Below are 15080 nucleotides of genomic sequence, written 5' to 3'. Positions count from 1 at the left end.
AGTCATTTGTGATTATTTGCATGTTTAGCTGCTTATATAGGCTGCTTAAACGCGCGTACATACTATGTGTCTAATGAAACACGCATTCGATTTAAATTGGTCGACTAATGCTAAACTATATTTTTTGTTTAATAAAAATCTATTAAAAAATTGAAAACCAGTTGCATGTTCATGTTTGTTTAAATTTATTCAATAAAATGGGCAACTTGTATGACATACGTATGTGCGGCTGCTCGCAGCATGCGAGTTAAATGGATTTATTTGGTTTGAGGTTAGGTTAAATATGGGTTGATATGGGTTAAATGTCATCTCCCAAGTAACTTTTGTCTTTTATTGTGTTTGTTAATTTATAAGTTAAATTGTATATAGTCTATTAGAGTCTATTGATGGAAAGCGGTATGGTATGTCTCAGGTACCTATACCATTTGGCATGTTTACAGCTTTAGTATTTATACGCCTTTCTGCATCTATTAGAATGTAAGTTTCACATATAAATGGTAAACCTTTTTCGTAAAGTTCGAGAAGAAAGTGAGTCTGTAGGTATAATGAATATATTTGAATTTGAACGGCTCACGGCTCATTGAATAACAGACTCATCGGAACATATATGTAATCAAATTTTTCTATAAAAAAATGATTTAATAAATGAGAAAAATGTAATATACAACCAAACAGGCCACTGTTTTTCTATAAGGACGGTAAACTATGCGTTTTTGACATTGATATACGTCGGCGTCACATAAAAGTAGAAGATTATATACCTTGTTGTTTACTGTTGTAATGTAAATACTGTTGTTTACACAACAACTAACTTTCTACCTCGATATCTACCTTTGCATAAATGACATAATACTGACAAATAAATTTTCCTATTATCAAAATGACACATTCAAAAGTATTTGAAAAACTCGAATAATTACATTAATCGAGGAAGACTGGTTAGCATAAACAGTAGCTGAGAGATTTGGAAAGCGGAAGAGCACTATTTATAATGAGATTAATTAAATTGTCAAATTAAAACAAGTTTGTGACATACATCGCTTATATTTCGACGTATTTCACAAAGCCTGATTTGCCAAAATCGGGAAAAATCGCCTTTAGGAGTCGTCTACATTTATCTGCACCAACGGGACATTTATTCAAGCTTCCAACAGCAAAATTTAAAAATCAACCAAAAACAGCAATTTGTTTTATACATATACAGGGTGAGTATTTTCGATGACCAGTACAGTTATGTTCGAAATTATAGCAGCTACGAAAAAGGTTAAATGGACAAAGAATTGTAGTTTTGAATGCTCTACTCGAAACCAATTTTATTTTTCTAAAATTTGACAGCTGTCAAGATATGTTTGGGAAAAACTTATTTATGGTAAATTTTTAATTTACTCCTGGCCGTTGATATTAATTTGACAGGAAAACATTAAATAGAAATCTTGTGGGAAATTGAATTTCAAACGAGGCGGCATATGACATTTCTCTAAAATAACCATCATTTTTGACATATGACACAAATTTGAGTTTTAAAATGGCAACCATACTTCATTATTGCTTTACCAAATAGAGCATTTTATGACGGTTTCTGTGATGTATCAGATCGTTAGAGTTTTTCGAAAATAAAGTGTCTACGAACAATTTACAGTTTTTCAATTTAGTTGATCGAAGTTAACCATGGAAAATGGTATAAAACATWGCAACAACTAATAACATCTTTCAATTTTTGACATTCAAGTTTAAATTCAACTTAGAGATCTAAATTAGTTTTATTATAAAAATGAATTATTCCAATCAGGAAAGGCGCCACATGAATGAAACCTACATTAGATTGTGATAAAAATGCTAGAAGAGGAGCGTCCGCTTACTATTTTGATACTTATTTTGAACGTCGTCAACCGTCCTTGAAAACATTCGAACGATTATACGAAAATTTCAGCAAACCGCTGCATGCATCAATCGCACAAGCGAACCCAGGCCCAGACAGAMACACGTCGTTTTGGCGCGCCTTGTGTACTTTKATTGCAGATAAATTCGTTATGGSTAGGCAGAATAAKGAAAAAAAATGTAGGACCCTTATTTGTTCGTCATTAATCAATTTCACCAAATAAAAAATACAAATGTGCAACGACCCTATTAGAGTAATATTGTTTGTTCAATATTATTAAAGCCCTTATTTTCCTATTTCAGATTAACGGGATATCGTTCTCTTACCACGTTTTTTCTTTGTGATTGTTGCTAGTTAAATTAAAAGAATTATATAAATAAATTCTTAAATTGTTGCTAGTTGAACAATTCGAAGCAAACATGGATGAGCACCGTAGTGCAAATATAAATTCCACCGATCTGGATGAAGAAACCAAACAAAAACTGAAGGGTGATGCGATTGGCGACACGCTTTATAGTGCGTCCTTCGTAATCAGCACCTTACAAGGGTTTTCTAATTTGAAATACGATGAGAAAACTGAAGAAGATTTATGTTTTCTCTGGGACATGACTTTGGAGCTGGATGTTTGTAAGCTTCTATTTGAATTAGATTTTCCTACATTAGCCACAAATGCATTGGAAACATGCGAGCAGCAAAGACTGATAGAAATTCTTATAGGAATATTAGCCAATATTCTTTTAGCCGACTGTGATAATAAAAATATAACAACACAGCAAGTTACAATGATACTACGAGAGTTTGAAACAAGTAATCCAGATATTTTAATTCAGCTAATGCGATTTCTTGAATCGATTGCTTATGCAATGCCGCATTACATCAATGGGCTTGGGGATCGAGTGCTTAAACATCACATTCAATTCATATTGAACAACTCCCAAAATATCAAGTTAATTAGCGAATCTTTCAAAGCTGTAGAACAACTAACCGAAGACTTTAAATTAAGTGAATGTTACGTGACACATTCTCTCCTCGAATCTATGATTGAAGGATTTGATAGCGGTTTCAGTGTAGAGACCAACACTTTTGATGACGATATGGAGTGCCAGGAACAAAGCAAGATAATCAGAATATTTGTGCGTGCTGTTGCTAATCTCTGTGAATATGCCAGTAAATATAATATTGTTGAGATTAATCTAGTAATTACCAATTCTACAAAACTTTTTACATTTGTTTCAAAAATCGTTCAGCATTTTTCTAAAGAGTTCAATCTATTGCCTGTCAGCCCATGTTTTATGGAATACATTTCAGCCTTTTATTTAATCATACAAACTGTAGATTTTGATGCTGTGCCAAAAGAGTGCGATGATTTAATTTATGTAATTTTTAACTGCATGTGTAAAATTTTAATTCTGCTGCATCCCAGCGAGTCTGAAGTAGCAGATGTTAATGCTTTATTAACAGAATTTATAGGGTATATAATTTACAGACAGGAATTTGAATTTTTATTGTCGGAATTGGAAGCTATTGGGCCGAGTTCCTTGATAGTAGTGAATTTCTTGAACCAAGAATATATTAAGTTTAGTTTTGATGTTGAGGTAAAGCTGAAAATGTTGCACTCTAAACTGATTAAGTCGTGATAAAGAAAATGTTGAAAGTTGATTTTGTATTTTTTTTCTATTATCGCTTCCCTTTATTTGGACGTCGTTTCTTCGCGTTCGGTCAAACAGCTGGAAAAAATGAAATCGGTGAATCTTGAGTCAAATTCAAAGCGCAGTTTTTAGCTGTTTTCGTTCGTTTTTTATTTCGACAAATCAAACGAGATTGATTTTTTTAGTTCAGATGGAATGTAAACCTGCGCGATGCTTTTTGGGTGGCCTGAGCGATTAAAGCCGCCGACAGGTCCGTAGGTGCAACATGCATCTGTTTATACGATCGTGCGAAAGTGTTTCTATTGGTTGGAGATCTGTCAGTTCGTACGACGGCCCACGAATTGACAGTGCTCCAACCAATAGAAACACTTTCGTATCATCGGACAAACGGATGCATGGGACACGGGCTTTAAAGAGAAAGTGAGATAATTATTAAGTTATTACCGTTAATTCATCAGAAGAATATGAGAGGCACAGTTTGCACATAGTCTCTAGTCAAGGTCTTACAAAGACTAATTGTTTTTTGGTTCGGATCCGTTCATATGATGATACGAAAGTGTTTCTATTTTTAAGATCTCCAACCAATAGAAACACTTTCGTATCATCGTATAAACGGATACATGGGACATGGGCTTAAGGCTAAGGCCGGCCACAAAAGGTGTTTTTTACGTCAGATTTCTGCACAATCGCTCACAATTAATGCCCAAAATTGGAAATTGGCATATCGAAGAGAAAGACGCAAGCAGACAAACATGTTCTTCACGACAACGCCAAGCTTAACTCAGCAAGAAAAAATCGACAAGATGAGCTGGAAAACTTCGGAGCGTCCTTCCTACAATCCGGACTTGTCACGTGGTGACTTACATCTTGGAGGCCCATGTTTCCACGACGATCAAAGAATTGAAAAGTGCTTCAGTGGCTGCTTGAATTCCCGAAGAGTTTGTACGATTTTTGAGTTAAAAAGCTGATATTCGCTGTACAAAATGTATCGCTAGTGCTAGAGATTATGTTGAAAATTAGCCTGTTTTTGCAAATATTGTAAAATAAATAAAAAATAAGTACTGTGTAAATTTGATTCATTCTTGTATTGTACCCCGTTTCAAAACGCGTCGAACAATATCACTCCCAATCCGATTATTGTCCGATAAATAATTATGTTACCAGTGTACTTGAAGCATGCAAATCACGCAATTGGAGAAATAACTGTAATTTATTATAAACTTTCATGGGAGTTCACATTGATAAATTATTCTGAAACAAAATTGTCTGCTGGTAATCCTTTCGTGCCTAAGCCGGTAATCTGGAAAGTAGCTCCATGATTTGGAGGTAAAAGCTCCACTCCATCCACTGTCATACTAGCACTGGTCACATACAAAATATTCAAGTCAATACCTCCCCATGCCACAGAAGTTGTCTGCAAAGCACAAAACATTAACAGAGCATTAGTTTCGAGCGAATGTGGCACTATGAAAACTATTTCTCTTGTGGCCTTTTTAGTGTAAATTTGGCTATTAATAAGTCGTTCGGATGCAATGTAACGCGATCCGTTATAGCGGGGTTTTTAAAGCATAAAGCAGAGATGCCTAGTGCCATAAGAATCTTTACTTTGTATTATATTTTAAAAATGTCGACAAACTCGCCACGATTCACAAGTTTAAAATCCGTTGATTAATTCCTTTTAAAGGGTGGTTTTTACTAACTTGTTTATTTTTAAATAAGTACACTAGATAACATTTTCTGCTGTAATTGCAAGTTTTAATGATTTGGATTTTAACCACGCTTTAATAGTATATTGCGGTACAGGAGACGAAGGTTCAAGTTCCGCTTCTGTTTGAAGTCATGCACGCAGTGGTGGGCCTTCAACTTTCGTGTCCCGTATACTATTTTTCTTGATTCCCTGGTGGAAAGTACGTACTTTCACCACTGTTTTCGATGTCGAAAGCATCACTTTTACCCCTTACAAATTTTCTATTTTTTCGACGAGACGAAAGTCGGAAGCCGACCACTGCGTGCATGACAACTTCAAGCAGTAGCGGAACGTCGACTTTAGTCTCTTGTACCGACCTCTAAGTGACCGTAAAGTATAAAGTTTTGAAAAAAACTGCTTCGGAAATCATCTGGCAGCCAGTGACAAAGCCAAGCTGTCAGCGCGCGTGGTGAAAGTTCTTAATTTCCACACGCGATGAAGAAAATTTGTAATGGGTAAAGTGGATGCTTTTGCTATCGAAAACAGTGGCGAAAAGAAACTTTCCACCAGGACCAGGGGATCAAGAAAAACTTATTTTTTTGAACTAGTTACACGGATGATATGCAAAGAATGAAGGCAAGACATTTGATTAAAATTCCTAGTATGACGTTGCTGGTGCGAATGTTAATTATGCTTTGTACTATTATTAAAAGTATCTAAAAGTTTATAGTTTTTAATTTAAATATGCAATAGAAATGCTCAATGGTAAAGTTTCCAACCGAAACCAAACAGTCGCCTTAACGTGGAAACTGATTTCCTTCTGTGCATATTTATTAATATTAACGCTATTGTGCAAGAAAAAATATAATTTTTTCTCTTCCAATATCCAAGGAACAGGACAGGTTTTTAAGTGCATATCTACATATAGCATACATATAACAGAGAAGTTTACTATAAGCGGGCTCATTATGAAAATGTGCTGGCTTTATGGGAAACATTTAAGGGAACTGCGGAACTTACAATAGTCCGAAGTTCACTAAAAGCATTCGTATTTCGAAAAAAGGCGGAAAAGCTGGCTAGGAAATAGAACTGCTCCGATTAAGTGAGCCGAGAAGTTTCTTATAGTATAGAAATAGAAAGGAAATTTCTTTCCCAGATAGCACAAAATATTAAATAAATTTGTCGAAAATAAATAAAAATATCATCTATTTCATATAACGGTATTAGACGATATGAACATTTTTCTCACATTTTGACTGAAACCTAGGAAGAAACACTCAGGAAAATAACTCAAGATTAGGATGATAGGATGGCGGCCGAGGGGTTGGACCTACGGACTACCAATTGAAGGTCCGAGGTTCGAATCCCAAGCCGTGCACATGCAGATCAAAAAGGTATCATCGAGCTGACATAATATTGCACTATTTAAAAATCGACCTGGCTGAATACCCAATAGCCATTAAAAAAAATTCTAATAAAATTGTTAATTAATATTAATGAAACGAATATCTAATATAAATGGCAAATAAATATTTACAAAATATATTTTTTAAAGATCTGATATAAATGTCACATAAATATTAAAAAATATATATTTTTTAAATATCTGAGTTAAATGTCAAATAAATATTTAAAAGAAATATTTCGTAAATATATAAGAATCTGTTGCGTCTGATCTACAATAAATATTTCAAAAAAAATATTACTGTAATATTTGTATGCTATCGGGGACGGCCCATATCGTAATTCTATCTATGAACTTAGATAAAAGGATTTAAAATATTGGCTCACTCCTAATCACCTTTACTGTAGCACGTCCTAAGAACTATTTTTTTATCAGTAAGATTTTATGGTGATAGGAAAATATAAAATTTTTGTAGCGTTTAAAGTTGAAGTCTCGAAGCAATTCTAATTTCATCGATGCCGAATTTGTAGAAAATCCTTATGTTTACGTACATTTACGAACATCTTTTTATAGAAGAAGGGGATGAAAGGGATAATATAAAAAATTATCTAAAGAAGAGTTCAATATATTCAATCAGTAGGTAGTTAAAATCTTTCCGATAGCTCGAATCGAAAATTTCTGGATTCAGTTTTATTGAAAATATGTAACTGCTAAATGGATAAAACCAAAAGTAAGAAAATGTTGAAACTTAAACAGTCTTTTTTTAGAACACTTTGTGCTTTACTGAGAATAAACTGACCAACTAAATGACTGACTGACTGAGTAAATTCGGCAAAAAGTTATATTTCCCAAGTAATTTGCTTGTCAAAATTTTGCAGGTTCTGGTTTGAAACAATACAGACCGCATTTATAGCGCACGATGACCAGCTTTTAATATAAAGTCTCACTCGCCGAAAATATATCCCCAGATTTAGTTTGAATCAGATAACTTTGCATAGAGTCTGCAGGGATTCCACACAAAAATTTGAAGATAAATCTGATTTTACTTATTCCAGTCCAATATATTCCAAATAACCAAATTACTCAATCAAAACCCACATAAACGGCGTATTAAAATTTAATCCTCTTCTACTGTTCACTGCACGTTCTTTTGAATCAAAATCAATTTCGGTATCAACAAATCAAATTCAATTACCTGTTTAGCTGGTACTTTGATGGTTTCCAGTAAAGTTTCTGGTTTTCTAGGATCGATTTTGATTACACTGCTCCCGTTAAACACTGCAACCCAAAGATTTCCATCTGCATCAATGGTCATTCCATCAGGAAGTCCGTCGATATCGTGTTTACTGAACGTAAAAATTGTTTTCCTGTTTGCTAAATAATTACGTAAATAAGCTGGACAGAAAGAGATTAAATAAAATGGACATACAGATTACTCCACTGTTGATATCATAGTCAAATTCGTCTACTCTCTTTACAAGACTGTCGTTGTAGTAAAACTTTCCGAGTTTGGTATTCCACGCCAACCCATTGGATATTCCCACTTTAGTAGCGAATGTAGTTACTTCGCCACCATCCAGAGAAAATAGAGATCCAGCCTCGGGCTGAAAGTGCCCAGGTTCAGGTTCTGGACCCATGGTTCCTGCAAATAACAAAACTTAAGTAATTCGTTCTTGTGCTCATTCTCATTTCTTTACCAGCCCATAATCTTCCGCGTGGGTCGCATTTTCCATCGTTTATTCGGTTTTGGGTATCTTGGTCAACTTCCGCAAGTTTTTCAATTTTTGATGGTCTTTCAGATATACCATCCCAAGTAATAACGCAAATCTCTCTTTCAAGGCTGATAACAAATTTATTTCTCTGTCCTTTTACCGGTACGATAAACGATACCGGTTTGTCTAAAAACGAATTTATCCCTAGGGTATGGATTCGAATTAAATCTTTTAGCTTACCAAAAATTGCTTTGCTGTGTTGACCGGTTGAAGCATTGAACTTATGTATAGATTTTCCAAATATATCAACGATATAGAGATTCTGAGTTTCAATATCCCAGTGCGGGCCTTCTCCTAGCACTAAGTTGGGAATTTCAGCAACTCGTAGTATTTTCGGTGCCATAATTCTGTAAATTTACCTATAGAAAAATGCTTTTTTGTAATTTAAATTGAGATTAAATGTTGTATGTAATAATAATGTAATTTCAGTAGGTAATACAGTCCTCAAATTTTATCTCTACTTTTTCCTTGTGTCTTTTTGGGTTCAAATTATTATCCAAATTTTCAGACTGTTACTGCTAGAAATATACCCTAACTCTATTAAAAGGTTTGGTCATTTGGGATTTTATCTGTGTCTAATGTACGTGAACTAGCTAACTGATTTTGTCAAGTTAGTAGCAATAAAAATTCCGATTCAAAATTATTCTCCCCAATTTTAATCTGTATTTTATTTAACATCAATATTTTCTTTGAAATTAAATTAATTATCAAATCTTGCGCTTTATTGAATATCAGAAAATCCATATTACTTCCAGAAATCTTTCAGTCTATTCTATATGGTTGAAAGCACATTACATTTTAAACCACAGTAAAACAACTTTAATTGAAGCCGATTATGAATCGTAAAATTATTTGGAATTAACATAGTCACTAGCTGCTATCAATATAAACCGTTTGGATTCATTCGAAAATATGTGAATGTCGATAACCTTATGATTTGTTATTTAGAAGCCACCAACAAATGTGTTTCTATCATCATGAGTTTTTGCGAAAATAATTTAATTAATAATAAAACATTGAGAATGATCAAAACAATTTCATAAATTTTCTTCACATTATTGTAGCCCTTGAAGAAATAAAGACAAATTACGCAGAGTCAATTACATTCATCACAGTAAAAAGGGAGATATTTTTAACTAATTAAAAAAGTACATGAATCAGTACGAAAATGAGTTGAACTCAAAAAAACTATTAGTAACATTTTTAACCTAAATAAAGATATTAAAACGAATGATAATAAATGAAAAAATATACGCATACAACAATCACAACAATTATAACTGAAAACATTTAAAATATCTTACATTACGTTAAATTTTGCTTTAAAATATTCAAAATGTTTCCACCGAAACTGTATGGATGTATTGTACGCGAAAATACATATTTCTAACGACCAACGTAAAAAATATTGAAAAATATATTCAGATAAGAGTAAAATGTACAAAGAAAGTAAACAAAATTTAATTTAAACACCGCTTAAACACCGCTTAAACACGGTCATTTCAATAAAATTATAATTTTAATGCATTTGCATATATTGAAGATGTTGTGCATCAGATGAGATGGAATCGAATCTCCATGGGAAACATTTTTATAACAAAAATTATAATAAATAATAACCGTTTGCTGGTTTGTTGGTAAAAAAGATTGACGCTCAAACTAAAAAATGGTATCTTGTATCTTCCGAAACTAAATAGTAGTGTTTCTGAGTTAGTCATTAAATGTACACTTTTAACGTGTTTGTTTAATATAATCAATAGTAAATAATAGTTAAAAGTTAGTTTTAACATTTAGTATATTTCTACAAATAGTACATAATATACTGCTATTTTTACTGCTTCTTTAATTCTGATTTTTTATTCATTTGGCGCGTTGTTAGGATTAATAGCTTAGATTCGATATTTAAAGGTAAATAGAGAGACAATGTTCTAACTTCTAAATACCTCATTCAAAAGTTTTGCATCATTTTCATCTGATCTTTTATTTAATATATTGATCAATTTTATTAACATTTGTGCATTATTTTCGTTTTCTGATTACGAGTAGATTTATATATTAACATATTTGATTTTGCGCTGTAGATTTTCTGATATCTATTTTAGTCATACACACCTCCATGTTTCAAATAAGTCAATCATCCCGCTCGAAGGACCAACTGGACCTTTTAATTGTTAGACTTTTTATTTAATTCAAAGCTGGAATTTGGGTTTTTATTTGATTACAAAGTAATAGCAACAACATAATTTTCAAGGTAGTTAGTAATACAAACATATACAAATATTCAACAGATAGAACTGCAAATATATATCGAGTAATCAGAGAAAATTTATGCATGGATAGTATATTTATTTATGGAGAAAAATTATAAAATTAAGTATTTCTAGTAATAGTTAATGGTTTTAACATTATAACTTACCTGAAACTCAATCAACTGCTAACAACACAAAACCTTGTATGCACGTTGTATGCGAATAGCGTCCAGGTTATAAATAGACTAAAATTGTTAATAATAAAAACTTTCCCTCCACTCAATGTTATCTTAATCGCATTGATAGTCCAATCCGGATTTGTTGGTTGACCTCAGCAGGTTAACACAAAAAGACATTCGTATCACAAGCCAGTAACTATTACATAATTTACTGTGTGATAACTATTACATATTTTGTTTGTTTAAGAATCACAATAAATCTGATTTTGAGTTACATTACACTGAAACAGTTAAAATGGAATAAAGCACATATGCTAGATTCTGACTATTTTTTACGCGCTGCTGATTCAATGTCCTCGGAACCTGTAAGTCAACATTCCAAATATTTAATTTAGCTCCTTAGATGCTTAATTGGTTAGTTCCTGATATCATTTTTCTTAACTTGGAGAAACAAAGTCTTTTTTAGCGAGATATTTTTTAACTTAAAAAAATTATGCTCTTAATGTCCATCTCATCTATTTCAGATTTTTGTATTTGATTTATTTCATTTGATTTGATTTTGAGTTGTCGTTCCAACATTAAATTCAAGATAATTTTGCTATAAATTATTATTTAAATTTTTAAAATTTAGGCTGTGGAAGTCTCATGATCAAGAGTGAAAAATAATTTTTAGAGCTTTTTTCTGATGTCATTTTCTCGTACTTTTTTATTTAAAATCAAATACTACATTTTGTCAATGTTATTACTACTTACATTTTGATTTTAAGCATAGTGGACCATCCGTTGTAAAATCCGATTTTATCTGTCATTTCCAATTTATCGTTTCGCCTTTTTTCGCTTTTCTCGGAATTGCTTTTAAACTTTTCAACTTAACTTCAACCGAAGTTGTTTGCTCATTTAGTTATTATATTATATAATATATATTATTGATACATTACATACGTTTGTAATGTATGTATTTCAAACATATAATAATATTTAATTATTGCATCTTCAGCTGAACTTTCTTTTCTGTAACACTATTTATTTAATTTTTTCTTAGGTTCCGCAAGATAACTTTTAAAACCAGTAAACGTTTGTAAATGCTGGTTGATAATTCACTATTTACTTTAGCGGCCACTATTTTAATATTCAATAAAGATAAAGGCAACTTTAAAACCTTACTACGTATTTTGCAAAATTATGTTAAATTCTTTGAACTTCTATAAATAGCACTTACCTCAGAGGCTATTTGTATTCACGTTTTATATTCCTCATTGTTAGTTATATTATTCTTATATCTAAACTTTCAAACAATTTAATTTTTCGCGTGCTACTATTTTTGTACTTGCATTTTAAAAGTTGTTTGCTGCTGCAACTTTTACTTCAGAACCTATTGAAGTGAATTCAATTTAAATTTATTATTTTTATTACACATATTATTATATCGCGCTTTTTACAACAATCTTTTCAAGTTTCATTGTTCTTTCTTATACAAAAAAAAAATACTTATGTTGTGCCATGTGTACTAAGCTTGAAAGCAAACGCATAAGTAAATGGAGTGTAAAAAAGCAAGTAAAAACTAGTAATACATTTTTATGTTTTAACATTGTCCATTACATTAAAATATTTAATTATTTAATAATGATAAAATAAAACGAGACAATAAAATATAGTCACCTGTGTTTTACAATCATATAATGGTTTCGATAATTTATTAAACTTATTTTTATTACAAAATATGGACTATTTCTAATTAAAAATATCCTTCGACAGTAAGCAATAATTCTCGCAAACAAAAGAAGTTATTGGTACGTTATGTCTCGACCGATTTTGACTGATAAATTTATTTTCAAATTTTACTTTAGTGTACTTCTTAACTTCTTCCCTGTAAAACCAATGTTATTATTGAAATGTTTCCTACAACGACTAGCGCTTCAAACTATTTAATTGCACGTACATGCAATGCATAATTTAATAAAAGTAGATAAAAATACGAATTTTAGCACTCAACTCTTACAAAACACAACTTGCGGCTGGTAAGCCTTTCGTGCCTAATCCTGTGATTTGGTAAGTGGCACCATGATCTGGTGGGGGTAGTACTTCTCCATCCACAGTAAATCCAGCAGTGGTAACATACAAAATGTCTAACTGGGGACCTCCCCAAGCTAAAGAAGTTACCTGAGACCAAATGTAATGTATTTAAAATGATTTTTTTGGGGCTTTATAAATAAAACAGTTTTATTAAAATAATACATCATTGCTGTACTTAACTATAAGGAACAACTAATTTTGTAAATGTTAAACAAAATGAACATCCAAGACCAGAAAATACAATTTATAACAGTCGAATCTTCGAAGTTTATAAAAAAAAATATTTTTGCAAATAAAATTTGTTTGGATTGTCAATCCCAAAAGTGACGAATCGTTACCTGTTTAGCGGGGATATCAATTGTTTTAAGTAGAGTTTCAGGTTTTCTGGGGTCGAATTTCACAATTTTATATCCATTAAACAGTGCCATCCATAAGTTACCATCGACATCGATTGTCATACCGTCCGGACTACCCTTTATACCATGCTTGTTTGGTGTAAAAATAGTTTTTCGGTTTGCTGAAAATGAAAAAAATCTTGTTAGAATATTAGGAAATATTTGTTTTTGGATGATTAGGAATAGGTGGGTTTCAAAATAAATGTATCTGCAATTATACAATTTTGTATTTTTTCCAGTTTTAAATTGATGTGTTTGGTAGAGTAATAATAGTGATTGAGAAGGAGACTCATTGGATATTAAATTTTAACTATCATAACCAATTTACGAATTTATAACCGAAGAAAATACTTACAAATCGTTCCATTTTCGATATCATAGTCAAATTCATCGACTTTATACGTAAACGTGTCTGTAAAATAGAATTTCTTTGAATCGGAACTCCAGGCCAAACCGTTCGAAACGCCCAGATTTGTCAAATGCTGTTGCAGTTTTCCTTTATTCCACGAATATAAAGAACCTAAGTCGGGTTCAACATGCCCATTAATAGGTTCTGGACCCATTGTACCTAAAATCAATTAAACTTTTCAATCATTTTAAACATAACAAATGAAAAAATATATGAGACCACAAACAAACAATCTTTTTTAAATAAAAATATAAAATTGTCGTTCATAAAAATTATAACGTTACTCTTCATTGTTAATTTAAAAACAAATTTTCTCGATCTCAAGCAATATAATAATGAAATTAATAAATTACATGCTAATTTATCTAGCTAAATACTCGTTTGCAAGTAAAAATAAACGATTATTCTGGGATGGACGGAAAATTGATTATGGGATCAAGGATAACCAGCAGATTCCAAAATTTATTTATTCCAAATTTATGATATTTTACAACCTTTTTCTTACCTACCCATAACCTTCCATTAGCATCACACTTTCCGTCGTTCATTCTATTTTGTGTTCCTTTATCAACGTCGGCTATTTTTTCAATTTTGGACGGTTTTTCTGAGATTCCATCCCATGTTACTAGACTAAGCTCCCTTTCCAAACCGATCACGAACTGTTGACAGTTTCCTTTTATTGGAATGATCACAGATACGTGTTTTCCTACAATTTACATATGAAATTAATTGTGACATTATTGGGTTTTTAAGTGGAGTTGCGTTTAGTTCTCACTCAATATAGTTTATTTTTGAGACATAAAATATTGCCACAAGAAATAAAAAAGATTCTAAGAATCATAGGTTTTAAGCGCATTTATCATATTTCAGGTATAGAGCGTGCAACATAAATATTGCACTAAATTGCTGTTTTGCTCGTAAGTCAAATGCAACATTTCTGGACAAAACTCAATTCGACTGATTTTAACTAAACTATCTCTAGATCTAAATAGGCGCGTTAGTCGGCTATTACCTGGGCAGTGCCCTAACGTGGACATTCCCGAGCTGGTCATACGCACGACAATGTCAGGAGATGATCGTGAAGTGGCGGTTTTGGTTTTATTCGAGGGGCATTCAATAAGGAAAAAAGGTCTTCCTGAAGGGAAACCCAAAAACCCATTTTGCTTCGACCTTTAATCTTGATAATGTCAGCCGTGTCGTAAACCGCTGGCAGTCTCAATCAGTGGATGGCCTAGGCCACGCCCCCTGCTCTCTACGGTGAAAAGACTAGCCAGCACCGACGAGAGCAAATCAACAAGAACACAGAAGGCTACATCTACGCTGACGATGTAGCCTTCACTACCGTCGGGAAGGGTCCTGCCATCCAAGCCAAACTGCAGAGAC

The 15080-nt window shown here is 32.5% G+C and overlaps 4 protein-coding genes across 7 annotated transcripts in view; 2 read left to right on the top strand and 2 right to left on the bottom strand.

The window, feature by feature from the left end:
* The first annotated feature begins 252 nt into the window (after positions 1–252).
* On the top strand, positions 253–3538 carry LOC109546585. Of its 2 annotated transcripts, none has more exons than XM_019917581.2 (2): positions 253–477; positions 2182–3538. In XM_019917581.2, the coding sequence occupies exon 2, from the start codon at positions 2299–2301 to the stop codon at positions 3514–3516; it is 1218 nt and encodes a 405-aa protein (XP_019773140.2). In that variant the 5' UTR covers positions 253–477; positions 2182–2298; the 3' UTR covers positions 3517–3538. The 2 variants fall into 2 exon arrangements, with proteins under 2 accessions (XP_019773140.2, XP_019773141.2); XM_019917582.2 differs by having other exon boundaries at positions 259–412.
* A 1181-nt stretch (positions 3539–4719) lies between these two features.
* Positions 4720–10832, bottom strand: LOC109546586 (regucalcin; the record flags this gene model as incomplete). Its single annotated transcript, XM_019917584.2, is given in 6 exon segments — positions 4720–4942; positions 7816–7994; positions 8050–8262; positions 8318–8518; positions 8573–8751; positions 10809–10832. Coding segments are annotated over 5 exon segments (924 nt in total). The 3' UTR covers positions 4720–4774.
* Positions 10833–11073: 241 nt separating this feature from the next.
* Positions 11074–15080, top strand: part of LOC109546712 (CD63 antigen) — a 22215-nt gene continuing 18208 nt past the window's right edge. The window contains exon 1 of the mRNA XM_048666408.1: positions 11074–11185. Within this exon, the coding sequence (XP_048522365.1) occupies positions 11132–11185 (54 nt within the window). The 5' untranslated portion in view covers positions 11074–11131. The remainder of the gene's footprint in view (positions 11186–15080) is intronic.
* LOC109546579 (regucalcin) overlaps positions 12466–15080 on the bottom strand; it is a 7403-nt gene continuing 4788 nt past the window's right edge. For 2 of the 3 annotated variants that reach the window (XM_048666403.1, XM_048666405.1), the window contains exons 3-6: positions 14203–14403; positions 13644–13856; positions 13232–13410; positions 12466–12980 (exon numbers count right to left, since the gene is read on the bottom strand). In XM_048666403.1, the coding sequence (XP_048522360.1) occupies positions 12816–12980; positions 13232–13410; positions 13644–13856; positions 14203–14403 (758 nt within the window). In that variant the 3' untranslated portion in view covers positions 12466–12815. The remainder of the gene's footprint in view (positions 12981–13231; positions 13411–13643; positions 13857–14202; positions 14404–15080) is intronic. The other variant, XM_048666404.1, reaches the window with a different exon arrangement.

Source organism: Dendroctonus ponderosae, unplaced genomic scaffold (assembly GCF_020466585.1).
Source record: "Dendroctonus ponderosae isolate FM_Combo_2020 unplaced genomic scaffold, Dpon_F_20191213v2 Dpon_F_20191213_5, whole genome shotgun sequence".
Classification (NCBI taxonomy): Eukaryota; Metazoa; Arthropoda; class Insecta; order Coleoptera; family Curculionidae; genus Dendroctonus; species Dendroctonus ponderosae.
Note: the sequence above shows the minus strand (reverse complement) of the source record. Positions and strands in the feature narration are given on the sequence as shown.